Genomic DNA, 20783 nt, shown 5'->3' on the forward strand with positions numbered 1-20783 from the left:
CTTGCAGGATCCTCCCACATACCTAAAACCTCCCTTACCATTGTAGTGGTTAAATACGTTGTCAGAAGCAGGCAAAAAAGTTGCCTGTGTGCACATTTGAAGTTGCTGTTTCTCTGATGACCTTCTTTTATGCTCTTTCATCTCTAAATTTAGCTAACTGCTAAAGCTGGAGCCTAGCAGACTCGGTGACACAGGAAACACTAATGCAGAGACTGTATACAATCACTCTCAAAAGAACAGCACAGATTACGAGACAGTGTAATCACTATTCCGTAGCCAAATGAAGTTTATTTTATGAAATTGCACCTTTTCAAGTCTAATAAAACATTAGAATCATTCATTCAAGACCAACACATGCAGCACAAAATCAGAAGTACTATTTAAGGGCTGACACTCAGAATTTGGAAATCTGTTCATGTTAGGATTGCTGTATTTGAACAGATGACATTGTAACTGCCAGGCACAAGTACACTTTAAATCTGAAATGTAATCTTTTAAATAGTTGCCTCAGTGCCACCTAATGAGAACATACTGGAGAATCACAGGAAACAGTTAAGAAGGTGAAATAAAGTATTGTGATTCAGATAAGTACTGTACAGAAACAGGTACTGTGACTGAGAAACAACGATGAAACTATACCGAGTTTTATGAAATTGCAGAAAAGTTACACCATGTTAAATTCTGGTTTGTTATTTTCAGATACAAGAAACATGGTAAAATAGGAAATATTCCATACTGTTCAGTTGAGATAAATGACAAGTAGTTTTATTCCCTGGATCACATATATAAAATCAGATTAAAGTATTAATAAACTTTGTGCTTATATCGATAGTTCCGAAGTTTTTAATCACCCTAGCTCTCAGAAATAATACTTCCAGTACTCTAGCCAAAAAGCTTTCCCTCTTTTTTGAGAAAACAGCACAAGCGCAGCCCAGAAACTTTGTTAATTTTTTCTTTAATAAAGCGGGCGAGATGTTCTTCCAGAGTAAAGATGCAAAGCTCCACGACTAAATCAATACCCAGTCAAAATATGATACTGCAGTTCTGCAGTACATACAACTGACATAACATGCAAGGGACTTTAAAGTAATAAATTACAGATATGAGATAGAGTACAACAGTCTCAGATACATATCTTAATGCCTTATTAGTTTTCATCGGTAATTTGCAATGCATATAATTTTTCTATCTGATTATTGTTATCCATGAGCATTATGAACAGGTAATTTTTGGAGAAAAAGAATAATCTCATGTTTTAAATGACAATTTCTCTCTCAGTATATTCTTAACAAAACACAAGACAGGACAATGATTTGACATTTTATCTAACTTACAAGTTTCTAACTTGATGAATATACTAAAATTCTAACTATCTCTGCACTACGATCAAGTATCAGAGACAACATATTTGAGATGTGGAAGGACATGGTACAGCCAAAGCAGATTCATTTACTGGAATTTGCTCTGTTCTTATTCGTATAATCATCTCTCTGCTTTTGAAGATTTTTATCACGTCCCATGGCATGATACGTATTCATCTCATCAGTATTCACTGATCAGAGAAAATTTCTTGGAAACTCCCAAAATCTTTACAGACTTTTACTGCTGTTTTAAAATATACAATATTAAAGATACAACTAACTTACAAAAATAAAAAACCTGTACAAATCACACTCTTCCATTGGCAATGAGACCGTTCAAGAAAATAGCAATGTGATCCCTGAAACAACCAACTAGAATAGAAATCAAAAGACTGATGCTTAAAAAAATAAAAAAGAAGTAAAAACATTTTCTCCCGCCAAAGTACTGGAATCTTTGAAGGTTTATGTATCACAGAATATAAAATTTTTCTCTCTGTCCCCAGAATATTTTCTTCCTCTTTCCACAAGTAGCTTTTGAACAGATTCCCATTTTTGGTGGTGTGGCACAAGCCTTGCTTAATGGGTTAAGGCTAGAAGAGCTTGAAAGACCTAAATAAATCAACAGCCACCTAATCCCCTGGCATTCATGCAAACTCAGGGAAATAAAATAAACCTGAAGACAGGCATGCATACTGAATTCCATAGTGATTTTCTATGAAGCTTAAAATTAAACCAAAATAAACACCTTTTGTAAATGTTACGCATTTAAGATCTTTCATCTAAATAGTCATCTGACTCTTTGCATCACTCTGTTGCAGAGAGGTATGATGCTATGCCTGCTCATAACATTCTAGTATTTTAACATTTTACAAGGCACAAATAATCTCCAAAGAACTACATGACAGCTTTTGAACATGTAAGGACATGGCAACTACTATGTAATTACATGACAATTAACTCTTCAATTCAGCCTCTGACACAGACCTTGTAAAATCTAAGACCAGCAAATCACACGTCACCTCATCTTTGGAATATGGTACTTCACTCCATCTATAGTAACAGACTAAGCAGCAAATAACTACCATTTCTTACCTTCAAATAAACACAAGCTTCGTCATGCAATTATGAAGTTGTTGCACAGTATAATGTATCTGCATCTTCAAAGCAAATAATACTTTCTTTTTGCTGCTGTTATAGAGTGATATACTAGCATTCCTTCCTCAAGTTAGCTCTGTGTGGACCCTGCAAGAGGGGGGATCCACTCACCACTGGTTTAATTTTCTGAATTCCAGCAGAGGTTAAAGGGATCAGAGAGCACAAAAAACCCCCTTATCTACTTGAAAAAGCTCTTATTAAATGCACTAGCTACTTGATGGGAAAGAAATACACTTTTCCATAGAAGAACAAGTTATAGAGTTTATTATAAACTTTCTGTTGGTTAACGCTGCTGCACCATTATGTTTTCTTCACTAGAAATATGGAAATTGTATAGGAATATATGTAAACAGAGTCTATAGAAGATAATAGCAATGAGACATAAAGTGCTTTTAATTATGAACATTTCATTTCACTTTGCAACCTTCCCTGGTAAGTTATCATACTCAAGCTAGTTTTAGTTCAATTGGCTCAGGTCTACACTATGAAATACTGTTATTTCCCTTGCACCTACTGTTTTAACTGTGGTAGTCTCAGTAAAATCAAAAATAATTCATGCCAGTGGAAGTAAAAGTAGACAAATATAAAGAGGGAAAGAGGTGAACTGGGGACTCTCAAGGGGAAAAAAAAGGAGACAAAGGGAAATAAGGCTCTGTTGTATAGTTTCCCATTCTCAAGGAGTTTGTCACACAGCCTCCTGTAAGCACTGAGGAACAACTACACAAACCTCTGCCTTGAACACACCTCAGGCTATTGCTGGATGAAAATGAAGAAACTAGGATTCCTTAAGGGAGAACAAACTTACTACCAAGATGATCCTTTTAATCTTTCTGATATTCATTCCCTACTTCTCTAATCACAGCCTCATAAGAAACAGTACCTTTTCCTACTCAGAATACCCAGTCAAGCATATTTTGTAAAAGGATGACATTAAATCTGGCTTGTCTTTGCTGCTTCAGGTCTGATGCCAAGTTTCTACACATTTCCATTAAGGTACCTAGCACATACTATTCTATGTTTTGGGAAAGCAACAGTTCTATAGCAAAAGTGCTCCTAAGTAAAGTAATAGCATAACTAAGAATAATACTATATTAGAACTGGGTTTTACTGAGTCTTTATTTAAGGCAGTTATTAAAAAGTGTATATTATTTTCAAAAAGGTCAAATTTGTGTTGTCTTTTTTTTTTTTAATTTTTATTTTAATTTAGGCTTTTGGCAGCTGAAATGGGTTACCTCTATCTATTTTCTGCCCTTTTAATCCAACAAAGTATCCAGCCCGTGGAATCATAGGAATTTGAACTGAGTTGTAATGACTGACTTCCCAAACTCTCCCAACCTTTAGATGTCCAGTGGGCTGACAATAGCAAAGTCAGAATCTTTGCTGTTGTTACTGCTGTCATCATCAGGGCTGGAGCTCAGGTTGCTGGAGGAGGCTGAAATTGAACCCATCAGTGGGTCAGAGAATATCAAAGAAGAACGAGACGGAGCTTCTGGCTTCACCGCTGACTCCTTGTGCGCCTGAAGGGACTGCACTGGCTCCGGAACAGCACTTTTACTCCCTTCCTCTTCTTTGGAAACCATAATATAGTCATCAGCACTCTTGCTCTCACTAGTGCTCGAGTCAGTCGTAGTCTGTGAGACAACAGCACAAAAGGACTTAAACTGTGTACCAATTATACCAAATAACAAGTTTTATGATGCATGTCAAGGATACGGAAATGGGACAAACGAATAATTATTATCCAAAAGTAGCAATGTCCAAATAAAGTAAAAAATAAAGTGGATATTAACTTCAGATGACGTAATTTATTTGTTATTTACAAAAGCATAAAATGTAACACTCTAAAAATACTTTATTTGGTATAGCAGTCTTACATGTCTTATCATCACAGTACATCCAGGTAGTGATCACAGCAGCTAAGTATCAAACACATACTTTACAGCTGTGAAGATTTTCAGTAATTATATTGGTTTTCTGCAGTAATTACAAGTAGTTTTGAGTAGAAGTAGTTTTGAGGAATTTTTTGCTGGTTTGCATGAACAATGGCATTTTGGACCTTGTCAGAGGAATGGTTTGATATCAAATTTCCTAGTAAAACCCTGACCTGTGGAATCTGAGCCACACTTAGACTGGTTTACTGTGAACCAGTTTGTGTTCAAAAGATCAGGGCTCCCAGGGCTTCTAGGGTTAGTGTTGTTGAATATTTCCTAACTCTTTCAGAAAATGAGGGTCTGGGAATCCCAATTCTGTCTGGTTAGACCTTGGGAAATGTCTGTCCCTGAGCATTCAGGTAGTGGATAAAGACCACACATCAGTGTATCAAAAAACTCCATGATGTCGCAATCTTATATTCCATTATACTAGCCATACTCAGGAGAAACTCAGCTTTTCCAATCAGAGTTATATGTAATCAGAAAGGAAGACTGCCATATACAGTAAAATGGGATTTCTCATGTGTTGAAAACTGGTAGTCTTTTTGCTTGGTTGCAACCCAAAAGGACAACGCTTTGTTTTCTTCTGCAAGAGAGGCATTCAGCTCCTGTCCAGCGCTACGTTTCCCTAACAAGAGCATGACTGCTTTCTTGGTTACTTCCACACAGTTTTTTTTCAGAGTAATAATGCAACCTGCCAAGCAGCCTGTAGGTACAAGCATACTGAAGTGGTGTGATACTGAAACCAATATATTTGATTACATGAATGCAAGACTGAGAAAAAGGAGAAGTAGAGGGGCAGCTGGGGAAGTGTGTATGTCCACATATGTAGCAATACGAGCCCTTCAGTTGTGACTCTTTCACCAAACAAAAAAATTTAAATTCACTTTGGTGTAAAAGAGAGATTGTGGGTATTATAGAAAAAAGAAAGCAGTTACAGAAGAGAACAACAGGAATAATATGAATGAGATACACTTGGGTCTTCAACAGAAGTAAAATTGGAGTATGGAGATCATCATAAGCATCAGCAAGTGATAAGTGGAGTGACGGTATCCATGCCCTCTAGCAAAACTTATTTTGCCAAATTTATTATTACAGTTGAAAATTATTTTCTTGCTTTGATTACTGATTATAGATCAGAATTTCTTGAAAGGGGACTGCAGAGTAGCTCAGGGAACAAAACCCACCTGAGATTAAGAATGACTGTACAATGAAATGAAGGAGCTGGAAGTTTTTCGTTGTCATTTGCGTAGCAGCTACAAATTGTTAAAAGTCACAAAGCTGAATGGGAAAATGTATTCAAATACAGAATTGTGACCCAAATTTATATGAATAAGGATTCAAATATCTCCCTTTCTAGTAAATTTTAAAAATATTCTGGTTTAATAATTTATAATTTTTGCATGTTATCTGCAAGTAAATATGTATAATTACATAATATAATATTATATATTATATAATTAATATCATTATAAGTATAATGTATAGTATTCTGTTTTGTAATAAATTACTTTTAAGACTTTGCAATTCAGATGGAAATATCTTAAGTCCAGAGTATTTCTTTTAATTTTACAGGTCCCAGTGTAAGACAGTCATCACACCAATAGAAATTTACATCTATTACTTTTTGATACAAATTCATTTTCCTGAGATGACTTAATAAAATTCATACAAAACCCAGCAGATTGCTTTCAGAAATATCAACAACTAGCCTTTGCTGAATGCTATCAAAATTGATCTCAAAACTTCCTGATCCATGCAGAACCAGAGCAATTCAAATATCAAAAACTTCAAGCAGTTTCCATGAAGTTAAAAATGAATAGATCTATTCTACAAGGAGAGATACTTCACTATTTAAACACTTCTGAGCTGAGACATCATTTGTTGTTAACTAGCCTTTTGCTTTCATTTTGTCTGTTTGAAATGCTGTCTTCATGTGCTGTCAGTCAGTCAGCTACCATCTCCAGGGGGTGAGGACACAGGCAGCACACAGCCGTGGCTCTGCTCCATCAAAATAGAATCATAAAATAGTTTGGGTTGGAAGGACCTTTAAAGGTCACATAGTCCATCTCCCACAGCAAGGCACAGGGACATCTTCAACTAGATCAGGTTGCTCAGAACCCTGTACAACCTGACCTTCAATGTTTCCAGGGATGGGGCATCCACCACCTCTCCGGGAAACCTGTTCCAGTGTCTCACCATGCTCCCAGGGAATGCAGTACATCATTTCGCAAAATTATAGAATTTATTATTCCAACCTATCAAGAATGCTCTGTTTAATCCTCACACCTGAGATGGCGGCTCCTTGCGTAGGGTAACACAGTTCTTACCTAGTGACAGACCTGTTCATCAAGATCAGTATTTTCCTCGCTGGCACCCCCAAAGATAACAGGGTGTCTTGCCTCTGGCAATGACCCTCAGGAAAGGCCCTCCATCATAAACACTTTGTACTGCTGTTGCAATTTCCTAAATTCTGCTTTCAAAAATGCACTCTTGTGCAGTTAAAAAAAATCATCTGGCCCTTTAATAAAAAAAGGAAAGAAAACTACTCATCCCAATTCCTTGTCGTATGTGTTGTGCTTTGTAACACTACTTTTCATGCTACCCACACTTTTTGGTTTGGTTAAGGAGACCTATAGCTCACTGAAGTACCAGAGAAGCAGCAAAGCAGAAATACTGACTCCAAAATGCTATAAAAGGGCCTCCTGTAAATGTCTGCCTATCCCTGGCATACACTGGTATTTTGGTACTGATATTTCCAGAGGTAAAATACCTCCTTCCTTTTTCTTCTGCCTGTTTCTGTTTCAGGAAACTCATGCTGACGTGAAGCATGTTTTTTCCCATCTGCTGCCACTACTGAATAAATGAAAAATGACAGAATTATACTTCCAGTAGCTTTGAAAGTTAACAACCTTACACCCGTTGCCATATGGCTTCTCCAAAGAATTTTTCCTGATGAATATAGCCACTAGGACCAGTCTTATTTCAATTGCCTTCACACTGTGAATGAGTTAAAACTAACTGCAAGGATACAATTCAAGAAAGCTTAGAAGAACAGCAGCTCGTTTTGCCTCCTTCTTTGAACAGACATAAAGGCAAGATAATGTGTTAATTATCATTCATTATTTAGCAACAGAAGCCTTCTGTTTGTCAACTGCATACTGCTACCAAAGCCAAACATTCAAAAAAATGCTCCATTTCTTTGAGCCTTTATCTTAACTTTTTTTGCATTTTTAATTTTGCAGCTTTACTTTCTAAAGAAGGGCTATACCCTTATCCTCACTTTCCAGAAGGGGATTTTGAGGCAAAAAAGAGGAAGAGCACTTTAAAAAAAAGTAAAAATGATAATTTATACTTACATAACAACCAAGCACAAAAGACCAGATTTTATCTCAATTACAGAATAGCTTACACCTGTAACTTTTCCAGCTGTCCTAGAAAATATCCTTATAATTGCAGCACAGAAAAATCTCTACAGTATAAATCACACCAAGTAGAATTACATGCATTACCAAAGTCACAGAAAATGCAAATACAGTAAAATTTACTCAGCAAGAAATGCATTCAGTGGTGTAGAAGTGGTTGTTTTTAATCCCCTTTCAGCTCTCAGTAAGTACTCCCAGCAAGACCCAGGGCACCAGGGCAGGCCATTTTCTTCAGCAGAGCTAAAAGCCTGGGCTGTGGCCTGGTTTGGGCCAACAACTGACCCCATAAATTAACAGTCTAATTTCACAATCCACTAAATTCTGCAGTTTTATTTTCATGTTTTTTATTAAAAGGGGTCCAAAGCTTTCCTCTTTTTGTTTGATTTTAGCCATGGTGGTTAAAGATGATGGGCTCAGAAACAGCATGGACTAACTAGGGGATAGTGAGACAGACAGACAAACTATCCCCAACTAACTAGGGATATTAACAGTCCTCCTGGACTGTCATGTCTAATTCTAATATTTTCTTTCTGTCAAAGGGGCTGTTTCTCATTATCACAATTGGAACTTCCAGAAGATAAGGAGAGAGGCTAATCCATGTTAATGTCCTGCACCTCCAAACATAAACCATGCAGTGCCAATGCATCATTAATCCTCTGCAGCAGCTCAGCTTGTACAGCCTCTACTCACGTGGGTCATAGTTGACTTACAAGCAGTCTCTGAAATTTTGGGACCCACAGATGCCAGTCAGTTCCTGGGGCTGCATGTATACATCCCGACTACACGCTGGGATAAGAACAAATGTCATTGTACATCACCCTAAAGGTTTCCATTGGAAAGAAACCTGTGCAGACCAGGCTTCACCTGCTCTACTCCCAATACCCAAAATGCAAATCTCCAGCACCTCCATGATACACGGTTTAGACCAGCCTCTGAGTAAGGGTTTCTCCAGCATGAGTAGGGGCTGCACACACACATACAGCATGTTGTCATGTTATATATCATTCTACCTTCCAGTTTCGAGAAGTGAAAAATCATCAGAAAAACATTATTTGCCATTTTGGGAAGAAAGCCAAAGGTACTCTGTAAAAAATGCCAGGAGATAAAGGACAAAAATAGGAGGTCATTATATGAACATTCCAATATGCTACATCAGTTTAACCTATCACTTAATTATGTCAGAAGGTAGTGATTGTAATGACAACAGCTAAACAAATAAGGGAAGCTTTCTATCAAAGCTTTGAAGGTGCCTTTACTAAGTATAAAAAAATAAATCTCAGTATTGCTTCTAATACTGAAATACAATTAAAATATGTTTTTAACACAGAGTGTTCTAACTCAGGGGGATTGTGTGTAATAAATCAAAATGACCCTGTGTCATTATCTGAAAATGAATAAATACTTCCTGTAGTTCCTAAGTAAACTTGTCAAAAGTAAACTGATGGCAGGCTCGGTTAGACTTTTAGGTGATAGTGCTGCCAATGATTTATAAGTGTGAATTTCAGCAGTGGGGTGGCAGACTTAACAGAACTCCAATATAGAAATAAGCACATACAAAAGTACTTGTTTTTAAGATATTGTTTGAGTCGGACTGAGTCTTAGACAGAGGACCTTTCAGCATCAAAAGAAAATACATCTGTCTATGAACTTGTCCTATGACTGTATGCTTTCTATGTAAAAACACTGTTTACTGATTCAAGGAGAAAGTCAATACAATGAAGCAGAAGGTAAAAGCAACCTCCTTGCTACTTCCTTTTTGGCCCTAGCCATGAATACACTGCAATGCAGTTAATCAGCTCTTACATAATGGGATCCTGGAGGACAAGGACAATGAGAATAATCATGTGGGAACATTTGGTATGGGAACATTTACCCACAAATTTTACATTTTTTTGTAAGAAATTAATCTGTGATTTTGTGATTAAACAATGTGAAAGAGTACCTCCCCCCAAACACCACCTAACACTTAGATTTAAATATCCACATGTGGAGCATAAGGCTACAATAAAAATAATTGATGGGAGTAGGACACTGGCTAAAGATACATTTCCAACCACTCTCCATAAGCACCAGGAATGCTGGTGCGTCCCACATAATATCTGGACATGCTAGAGGAAGTCTCCAAAAAATGGAAGGCCACCAACGGCCTGCTTGAGATGTTTTTATCTTACCTGTTGTCCTGAGATGAACTGTTGCTTTGTTATAACAGGTCCCTTTAGGACATCACCTGCCCCCTTGTTCTGACTGTTGGAACAGTAGTGATCATCGGCAATAGTGATTTGCTCATTTTCTTCAGCTTCCAGCTGGCTCTGGTTGAAACGTAATGAACCCTTCAGGATATCCTTGATCTGTTTTGAATGGGAGGGGAAAGAATGTAAGTTAAAAATTTGGAGAAATTCTGTATTTTCTAAAGCTCTGTGCAGAATGCTTTCATAAACCGTTTCCCCAAAATATTTGCTTTGAAAAGATAGGAAGCAAGTCAATATTCATATCTATATTGACTAAAGATACAAATAACTGTTAAATGTGGTTGTATCAGAATCTGGAAAACAAGAAATCTAAAGAGAATGAAACTGTTAAGATTGTTTCCTACCTCATTATACATTTAACATATGCCACATTTTTCCTCATAAAATGTATTTTGAGAGCAGAGGACAGTATAATCAAAGCTACAGATGCTCAGCAGCATTCTCATTTTATGTATGTAGTATTTTTTCTTTAATTCGATGACATTAAGTGTTGTTACATTTAAATAATGGGGACATAGGCATGGTTACTGTCTAGCAAGTACATTTCCATTAAGAAAGATGATAGCGTGGCTTAAGTCCAGCACTCAGGGTTGCACTTCTTCAGTTCTGGTTCGAGGCCTCCAAAACTTTCACAGGAGCAAATACCAAGCAAATAATTTAAACTGTTTATAGTTGAACTTTACCTTTATAAATAAAAGTACATCACAATGCTTGATGCCCTAGTAAAACAGCTACAAAAAGACAAAACAGCAGTATACAAAAAGAATAAAATAGGAGAAAAAATAGAAAGGATGAACAGCCCTGAAGGGCACAAGAAGGTTAAGCTAAGCAATAGTAGTACCTGCTTCAAACCAGCCAAGGAAACCAGAATTTCATCTTCTTTTTCCAAGTGTTCTTGTAAAATGACTTCCTGAATATTTCCTGCAACATCAAAAGAAAAAAAGGTAAAGAGAGAAAATACCCTAAATAAACTCTAACGTGCTGTGAACCTACCACTGACTGATGCTTTCAAAAACAAAATTCTGTGACCTGCAAACATGATTCCACACTGAAACCCAGAGGCTGATAACCTGATTAGCTGCAGAGGTGAGGCCAGCCTGAGCCTGGCACTACTGCCAGGAGGCTTCCAGCAGTGCTCTGCTCCTGCAGAACTGCTATTGTCCCTGTGTACCAAGGGACTCGGGCTACTACTGGCCCCTAGAACACAACATCAGCCTCTGCCTTACATACAGCTTTGAACGTGAAGACGCTTTGAAAAGCATTCAAGAACATTTAGAGGAATCTGCTGCATCTCACAGAAAGGTTTAAGGTAGGAGTTCAGCAATCTTCATCTTAATTCCATGGCCACTGCAGATGCTAGAATGCTCTTCTTTATAAAAAGACTATAAGAAGTTTCATGCCCTTTCCAATTCCTTCTTTTAGATAAAAGATCCGGGGCTGAACAAAACTTATTTGACAGAAGGAGCAGTGCAGTACCAACAATTCCAAAGACTCCTGCCTTCCATACCCATATTGTGGTCCTTTCAAGGATGCATTTCAGGACCCTGGTATACAGTGTTTGTAGGAGGCAGGACAACACCAGGCAATGCTACAGTCCAAACCAGCACAGAGAAACTACAGCTTCAATAGCTCTGCAGACTCTTTAAATTATGTCAGATCACTCTCTGGCCTCCTAGCTCCTACTTTCTTCCTCTTTAAGAAAACAGTAAAGATTCCTGGTGACAGATTGGCAGAATGAGATGCTACCTGTCAACTAAAAATGTCAGGATACTCCTTTGTGCCTCTCCTGTTTTACATACACATTTTGAGCCCAAATTCCTCAGTGACACACATTTGGGAAGAATCCTTTGCTGCTCTTGAGTATCTGTATCCCAGGTACCTCACAATCAAAAGCTTTATACCATTACTCCACACCTACATTGCATTTGTTTGTTTTTAAAAACATCCTGCATGTTCAGGGCCCAAACCAGTGAAAAGCCAAAAGTGTTGTAATAGATGAACCTGACAAGGATGAATATGATGACACCACCAACTCTGACATGAGTTTTCAAGTAAAGGCATTGAGTAATCTGGCATGAGTTTTGTGTTTACTGAATAAATAGCAAAAGAATGAGATGTGGGAGACAGTACAAGAAGAAAGATTAAAAGCAGAGAAGCAGATTTAAAACCTGTGTATAAACACAAGTTTGAAATTGAGTGTGTACCAGAAATCAGTAATGGGTATAAAGGAAGAATGGAAAGGGCAAAGAGGAGAAAAGACCTAAGCCTAAGTACTAACCGAACTGCTAAAAAAGCAATCTGCAACGTAGAAGGAATAAAAGAGGCTAGAGCCATGAAAGGCAACAGCTGACAAAAGTCAAGGTGGTGCATCAAGGTCAAGAGCATCAGTGAAGGTAGGAAACCTCAGGTTTGCACAGGCAGCCTACCTGAACAAGGCGATCTATGTTCACATTACTTAGCATGCATTATTTACCATATTACAGTGGCAAGGTCTGCAGCAATGAAATCAAATGTAGTACAATTGAATGATGTCTAGTATAAATTTTACGTGAGAAAGACACTGCATTATGAAGGCTAGAAATAACAAAAAACTAGATCTTTCTGCAAATATGTAGCACCATGAATTGAGAAAAAACATAATTAATTCAACATTTTACTTGCTTTTTTTACACTTTACATCTAAATTGTCTAGTCTCTCAATTTGGTAAATAAAATACATTCATATATGCTTGATCACAGCCTGAATCATTCAATTCAACTGTCTTTTCCATTTCTCAGTATTAAAAAGAAAAGCATTCCATAGTGTTTGATCCCAACATAAATTAAAACCATACATTAAAGAACTAAGGCCTGTATACTGACTAAGCCGATGGACCAAGAAAATAATTCAAAACAAACCTCCAACATGCTGAAGACTAAATGAAGGAAATCTAAAAAATCAGGAAAATAAGAGCAAGAGAACAAAAGCTGAAAGGCATTCCACACGATCTGAAAATAATCTATTATTACTGTTCTTTAGAGATGTTTTATAAGTCAGTATTTAAAAAAGATGCAAAAGAATCTATCATTGCTACAAAACTCAGCTGTAACTCTGTTTGAAGAGCCAGCACACTGAGAAATTTCTAAGAACTTATGAATGGATCCATGAAAGTTAGCCAGCAGTAAAAATCAGTAAAAATGTTTGTATCATCACATACTTTATCAAGATTAATGCCAGATTTTAATACTAGTTTCAGAAAAAAAAAGATTAAGAGAAAAAAGGTAGGGAATACAGCAACATTTTCTAAAATTGAACTGTGGAATTTCTGACATCTTTTCTTCTATTTGCTGTATCCTTAAAGTACAGTATGATATATGTCTTGGATATATAGGGTCTATTATTTTTAATTAGTTAAAATCACTAAAACCTATTTTGGAAAAAATTCCACTAGTAGTTTGCTCTAAGACACAATTTTGGACTCAAAGAGCACATTTCCACTTAAACCCAGAAAAATGCCCCAAGATGTAAATCCCTGTAATCAGCCACTCTCCCTCTGCTAGTAAATAACAGCTGTGACATAGGGGCATCAACTGGGATATCGTTCTCTAGTAGAACAAAACGGAATGTTTCCCTGGGGAATTGGCAATGAATATGTCTTCTTAAATATGTCCTTGAATTGCATATGTCTTCTAATCTCCTGCCCTCATCCGTTTTGAATGCAAAGTTTTTTAACTATCAGATAAGTGGAAACCAAATTTATCAGTGCTCATTCTTCTTCCCTGGCTAATGAGGAGAGATGAATTTAAAAAAAAAAGTCCTCAGATAAGACAAGTATACCGTCACTGATTTTGCATGAGTGCCTCCTTGATCACATCTTTGAAATCCATGTGGACTGCACAGAGAGGTGGGAAGAAGAGGAGGGAGGGTAGGAAACTTGGTATGTACTCTGCAGCTGCCCTCTAGTGAATGGCTGTGCCAGGATGCAGCACTGCTCACCTGGGGGACTCTCATCCAAGCCTTTTCCCACTGCTGGGGAGATCTCACAGGGCAGTCAAGCTGCTGAGATGAAGAGGGAAACTAAGCTCACAAGTGAAGACAAAAGCTTTTTATTTACCTTTCTGTATCTCAAAAGATACCCTTGTAAGTACAAATACTTTAAAAATACTATTTCAAGAGTTCTAGGAAGCATTTTTGATATGATATTGCTCAGCTGAGGGACTTTTACATTAAGTTGAGATGTATAATTTAATTATTCTTCCTTCACAGAAGATGTTACTGTACTTTGAGAGAAGTGCTTTATGTCTAAAGCTGAATTGGCCACATATTGAATTTCTTCCTTATCCAATGCTCTATTATCAGTACCTCACACTTGTAGGTGTGTTTTTTTCCCATAAAAAAATGACTGTTTTTAAAAAGCCCCCTGTAGATGTCAATTTGGAAGTTATTACTTTAAAAAAACCCAACAAATTGATGCAATGAATCAAACAAATTATGTGATTTGTAGATTATTAAAAACCAAGTCCAGTATGCTATAAATATCTATCTATTGGGACAGCTGTTGTCATTCAAAAGTTATCAAAATCCTATAGTACTTAGAAAAGTAAGGTTAAGGTCATATATTCCTGACTGTGTTTTTTTCTTTTCTTTCTTTCAAGATTCCATTTAGCTGATGGCAAATGTTTTCTGTAGAAAAAGATAATTTTTTTTCAATTAAGTTCTTAGTAGAGGAAAACAAAAGGTGAATTTTGCAACTTCTCAGCTGGCGGTCAGAGCACTGCTGTGAGACGTATGAGGTATCAGACAGCCATTACATGACTCTGGATTTGTTTCAACTTAGTTTTAAAAAACCTCTGACTATCACAAATTGAACTATCATATCCTGACTCTGCTCTTGACTAAGCCTCATAAATACTGGAGCTGCAAAACCAGTTGTTCTCTTCAGAACTATTCTCTTCAGCAGTGTTATCCACTATGATGGATCACCACTCAAGGGATGCCTTTTATACAATTGATTAGAATTAATTTTGTGTACTTAACTCTCAAAAATGAGTAGATTCATTTAAGTTTTATAGACACTAGGTCAGTAAATCAAGAATTACTTCATCAGTGAGACTATGATCAGCTGCCTTGATGTATTTTAAAGCCAACTATAACTACAGAGGAGTAACATGCAAATAATTGCATTCGTGCTCTTCTTTTCTACAAGATATGGAAAAACACTGTAGAACATACTGATTTTGTTAGCAACAGTTGAAATAACTAAAAATTAAGATTTAAGATGAAATACATTTTTCATTTCTTGCTCTTACAGTTATACCAGATAGTAAATCAGTTCACATGCAAATTCATTGCAGAAGTAATTTTCAAAAAATCAAGATTTCCATTTCCTTTCCCTAAATTAATTGCTAAACATTAATCTGAAGATATGCTATCATCCTCTCTACAGAGATGAAAGACGAAAAACATTGACAGCAGCTCCTAGCAGGAAAATCAGAGAAAGCTTATGCTCTCTGATGGCTGAACTGCTATATATTGCATGATGGTGTGAGCAGTCACAGCTGAGTTCCCAGGCCAGGGAAAGAGGCTGTTCAAAACCTTCCTCTCTGAATGTGGAAAACCTGTTAGGCTTGGCCTAATTATTTTAGAGGCTTATTAAATAAAGTAACTTTCACTGAAAGTTTCACTTGCATTCAATACAGATTTTGCATGAAATCCACTCAGAGCAGCATTAAATGAATGGGAAAACTAGTTTGCTGTAGACAAGGTCCCCTCAGGCATCTCTTCATGCCCATCCATCCAGAAGACAGATCTGCACCTCTTCCCTTCCCTTAAAGAGGTCGGAGACAAACAGCTACAGCCCTGCCAGATGAAGCATAACACAGACTTGACATAAAATCAGATGGAGGTGGAGAAAACTGAACATGGGAATAACTTTAACACCCTTGTTCTCTGAGGTTCTTTGTTTTCTCCTGTACTGCTGCCTCTTTGCAGTGCATCTCTCTCCTAATGATTTCTATTTTAAGCCAGTCTCTGTGGGGCTTTTCCAGGAAGATGACTCCTGCTGAGAGGAGCTAACTTGAAATAGCTGCAAGCTGTATTATGAATGCTCCCTTTATACTACTAGTTCCTGATCAATGACTTCTGAACAATCAACAGTGCCAGAATCATGTTAAATCGACTTTTTTCACCCTTGCTTTCCACTACTGAGAAGACAGCTCAAACTCAGAATGCAAAAGTACCTTCTCACCGCCAAGGTAGGCAGCAGGAAGGGGAGAACTGAGGGTGCTACTACACCTCCTTATTTTTCCAAAAAAGGAAAGCAAAAAAATACCAAGTTTCCCACAGATGGCAAGGCACATTCAACTCTCCGGACTCATATTCCAGTACTTTTGTATGATTGTTTTTATGAAATTGGGGTTTACAGAAAATGCTTCCAGCATTCCCTGCACAACATACTTGAAAGCAAGATTGCTTTTTCAAGAACATTAGAGGGCTGGAAGGATGTACTCAAACTTTAGCTTCTGATAATCAATTTCTCTCTCTTTTCACAACAAATACTTCTTTCCTACCTGAACTTGATCTGATGGAGCAGGAAAATATGCTCTCTCCTTAAAACTGGGCAGAAAATCTAGAACTTGACAGTGGTTTGTGGCCTTTCTAAAAAGACTACACTGTATGACATAGTCATATTGCTGTTTAATAATGCAGCTCAGGATGTTTCCAACTACTGCATTTTCTTTCCAGCATTAAAAATACAAACGAGAGGAGCTGAATTCCTTTCTAAAACAATAGTGTTTGTGATCTAAGCATTGATGAAGGCAACACTGCTGAGTAGCCTAACTCATTTACCTATCTCACTGTGAACGTCAACTCTTATAGTAACAATTATACATTATATCAAAAGCATTACTTAACAACATTTGAGTATTAAAGAATTTAAAGATCTTAAAAATCTGAAGTATGAAATTATTTGTGAAGTACTGCATTCTTTAAAACATTTATTTGAATATAAATTATGTATTTATAGAGTATATACTTCTGATTCATGTGTTATGTGGAGCACCAACACTTTATCAATATTTAATGTGTGGTAATGCCTGTGACATCAGAGAAATATGTAGTACAAAGTCACCAATCAACCCATAGCAGATGTACAGAAAATGAGGTTGGTAGGGTCATGATGTCATTTTGTCCATCCCTTGCTCAAAGACAAGATCAGCTCTTAACTATGAACTCTAATTTACACATGGTAAGCAAATTACGCTTAACATATACCTTACATCTGTGTATTTACGGAAATAATGGGGAAACTAACAATTCAGTCATACCACGATTTAGCTTCTACTAAGGTTTTATTCCCTTAAAGCTGACATTGCAAGAGAAACCACTGGTTAAGAGATGCTGGAAAGGAAAGGGTGGATTGACAGTGTATTTCAGTGGCAGGGAGGTGCTCACCACGCAGCAGGAAGGAAGCAGTGGGAATTCACTGAAAGCTGCAGGGAAAGCTCTTAATTAGGTAATGAGGGTGTGTGTAAGCTTCACTATTTTAATCTCCATTCACACTACTAGAATGAAAGCATCTGCAGGTGCCTAACACAGCTGGACTTTCAGGACTGGCACAGTTGTATGAAGTAGGCTCTCTATCAGTTGAACCAGTAGTTTTTGACCTTAAGAGTTACCCTCAAGTGACAAAAAGGTGGTTAAAATTCATGGGGCATGAAGAGTTACACTTTTATTCTTCCTACATACATACATATATACATAAAAATATATATAATGACCAGAAGTCACAGTCTAAAAGTCATGCTATACAACAAATACTTGTTTCCCAGTAACCACTCCTATATTTGGTTTAATAAAGTTGTTAATGTTTTTTATTTATAAGCTGTTTTTATAGGTTATTTATTTCTAACCAAATGGAGCAATTCCCTTAGATTCATGTGGCTGTGTTTGATGTGGCCTTTTTTAGTGACAACATTTCTAATCACAGCGGGTTTATAAACTATGGCTTATTTTATTTATGTCCCAAGCATAGGAGAACTCATTTAATGGACTTCCTCAACAAACTCTGAAGTATTTAATTTCAACACAGGGCAGCTGAATAATATCCATTTCATTTTATCCTTACAAAAATGTCATAACCTTTCATCTCATCACATGACACATAAAACAAGAAACAAGAATTCAGTACTATCTTGCATACATTTAACAAGTCTATACTAGGCAGTATATCAGTCTCTAAATATTGAGCATTAAATCAACTTTCTCCTCTCCCTCCCCCACTGCAAATGATCCTTATAATGAAACGCATTCTTATAACAACTGCACTGACTGTTAAAAGAGGGATGCATAAGTCAGTATAATGAAACCTTTATTTTTATAATTTTTCTTTCTTGTTCATGGTGTTTGCAATAATCACAGTGAAAAGCTGGCTTTGAACTGTGTTTAATAAGTCCTGCAAATATTTGTCTGGGAGATGTCAGGAAGTGTTAGTGAATCTTACGGTTGCCAGCATTGCCTGATGGCTGTGGCAGGGACATGTCCTGTGATCCCATTGAAAGAACTCTCAGAAGATTGGCTTTCATTTTTCTTGTTACTGTGACGCCATAACTTCTGGGCACTTTGTATATACATGCATTTATTTACACACTACCTATGAAAGCTGAGAGCTGACGTGTTATTCAAGTGGAAGAATGCTGGTGGTGTTTAGAACAGGGGATGAAAACCTCACTTTTCCACATCCCTACCATAATCCACACTGGAGTGGCAGAGATGTACTGGAATACTGGTGAAGGACATAGCAACATATTACAAATAGCAGAAGTCAAATTAGAAAATGCACCGTAAGGCCAACCCCATCAGCCCTGTATGGGTAGCTCAGAGACGATTTATTTGCTCTGGCTTAGCGGAGCCAGGATGCATAAATTTATTCAATGTGGGTCAGAGCTGAGAGGTTTTTGTGATGTTGCCTCCAAGACAAGAAGTGGATATTGAGAAACATATTTCTGAGACCCACCTAAACAGATGTCTCTCTGGCAGCTGGTTCAAGCTACGCAGTAACAGTATGAAGGTGAAGTTAATAAAACCAGGTAGACTTCTGTTTACTCTGTAAAACTGGGTACCTTGGCACATATTTCTAGGGTGTTATGCAGAATCCTGTGAGCTAAGTCTTCACAGAGCTGGTATGAGCTAATAAGGGCTTATTAGCTGAGGCTCTATGCTGTGAGAAAGCAGCTAAATTGCTTTTGAATCTCAGCTAGCTGGGGAAGCAACTTTCTGCATTTACATAGTGCTGCCCTCAAGCAAAAGCAAGTGTGGAATGACCTTAGTTTCTCCACTTTTATAACCTGATAAATTGCCCATCAAAAAAATTAGTTTCTAAATAAAGACCTCCATATCCAAGTTAATACTGAACCAATGTTCCTTTAAATTGCCTCTCATGAAAAGGACTTCCTGTGCTACACACGTAATTATTTGGTAAATTTTCACACACTTGGAGGTCTGAAACTATGTCTCTATTGGAAAGAAATGTTAGGTTCTTCTGTCTCAGAGAAAGTGATGGATTGATTCCTGTCCCTTATAAAGAGACAACTTTTTAAATTTCAGCACTTTTCTCTCTGGAACAAAACCGGCAAGTTCATAAAGAACCTTCACAATCTCTCATATTGGCACTTGCGTAAGGAGTACTGATATGTCTTCAGAGTTTTAATCTACTTTTTGTTAAGAGGCTGCCCTAGTTGTGGGCCAGGGTTAACATGGTCCAAACCCTGAAGATATTAGAACAGCAGATACTGTAATTAACTGGTGTTACCTGAACTGCCATTTAATAGCACTGTGTTGGCTTGAGCCTGGGATGTAACGAAGAACAAGAGAGGAATCTTCCACCAGATATTATGACACCCTCTGAGTGTTATTTGTGTTCATGTCTCTTAGACAAATTTCTCGTGATCTGCTCTAAGACATCAGACAGATGTCACATTTACCAGCCACCAGGAAAAATCTTTTTCTGAATGCACTTGCTAACTTGATGCTTTTATTTTCAAACAGTGAAAGAAGGGAGAAAACAATCAAAATTCTTCAAAAAGTAAATAACATCATAACAAGTTATAATATTGTAATACTTATTCAGTGTATTACAGCTTTCTGAATAGTTGAGCCTTGAGGTATTTACGTGCACTAACAGTAGTGTACCTCCCAGAAAGAAAAATGCTGAAGAACACTACCATATTACTGAAATCACCAGTGACAACACTGTTTCCTGAAAAAAGCCAGTGTTTGTGAGAAAGTAACATCAAGAAAATGTATCTGTGATGATGCTTGAGTAGTGATAGCTATGGCAACTATACTTTTTCACTACTGGTTGAGTAATATTCTGCATTTATATTGTGAACAAAGCCGCAGGACAGGTTTACAAGTTTGGATGTATCTTCATTGCAACAATGGAAAAATTGAACATAGGATTCTTTCTTTTTTTTTTTTTTTTTGAAAGCTATGACGAGCTTGTGAAAAAGGGTAAGAATAGCAGTAAAATCTGCTTCCCCGTCTGGCCATTTTACATACCATAATTTCAACATTTGTCCTTGGAGGTGTTAAAAGGAATTCCCCCCTAGCAGTACTCCAATGGTTAAGGTAAAGAAGAAAAGTAAAGCTCTTCTAATGCACAGCCATAAGAAGGAGACAAA

At 37.1% G+C, this 20783-nt stretch overlaps 1 protein-coding gene across 4 annotated transcripts in view; it reads right to left on the reverse strand.

Moving 5' to 3' along the window:
* Positions 1-939: 939 nt before the first annotated feature.
* TBC1D5 (TBC1 domain family member 5) overlaps positions 940-20783 on the reverse strand; it is a 288784-nt gene continuing 268940 nt past the window's right edge. For all 4 annotated transcript variants that reach the window (XM_027639073.1, XM_027639070.1, XM_027639071.1 and 1 more), the window contains 3 exons: positions 10963-11042; positions 10044-10220; positions 940-4147 (listed from right to left, as the gene is read on the reverse strand). In XM_027639073.1, coding sequence (XP_027494874.1) covers positions 3854-4147; positions 10044-10220; positions 10963-11042 — 551 coding nt within the window. In that variant the 3' untranslated portion in view covers positions 940-3853. The remainder of the gene's footprint in view (positions 4148-10043; positions 10221-10962; positions 11043-20783) is intronic.

Source organism: Corapipo altera, unplaced genomic scaffold (genome assembly GCF_003945725.1).
Source record: "Corapipo altera isolate COAL_440 unplaced genomic scaffold, ASM394572v1 44, whole genome shotgun sequence".
Classification (NCBI taxonomy): domain Eukaryota; kingdom Metazoa; phylum Chordata; class Aves; order Passeriformes; family Pipridae; genus Corapipo; species Corapipo altera.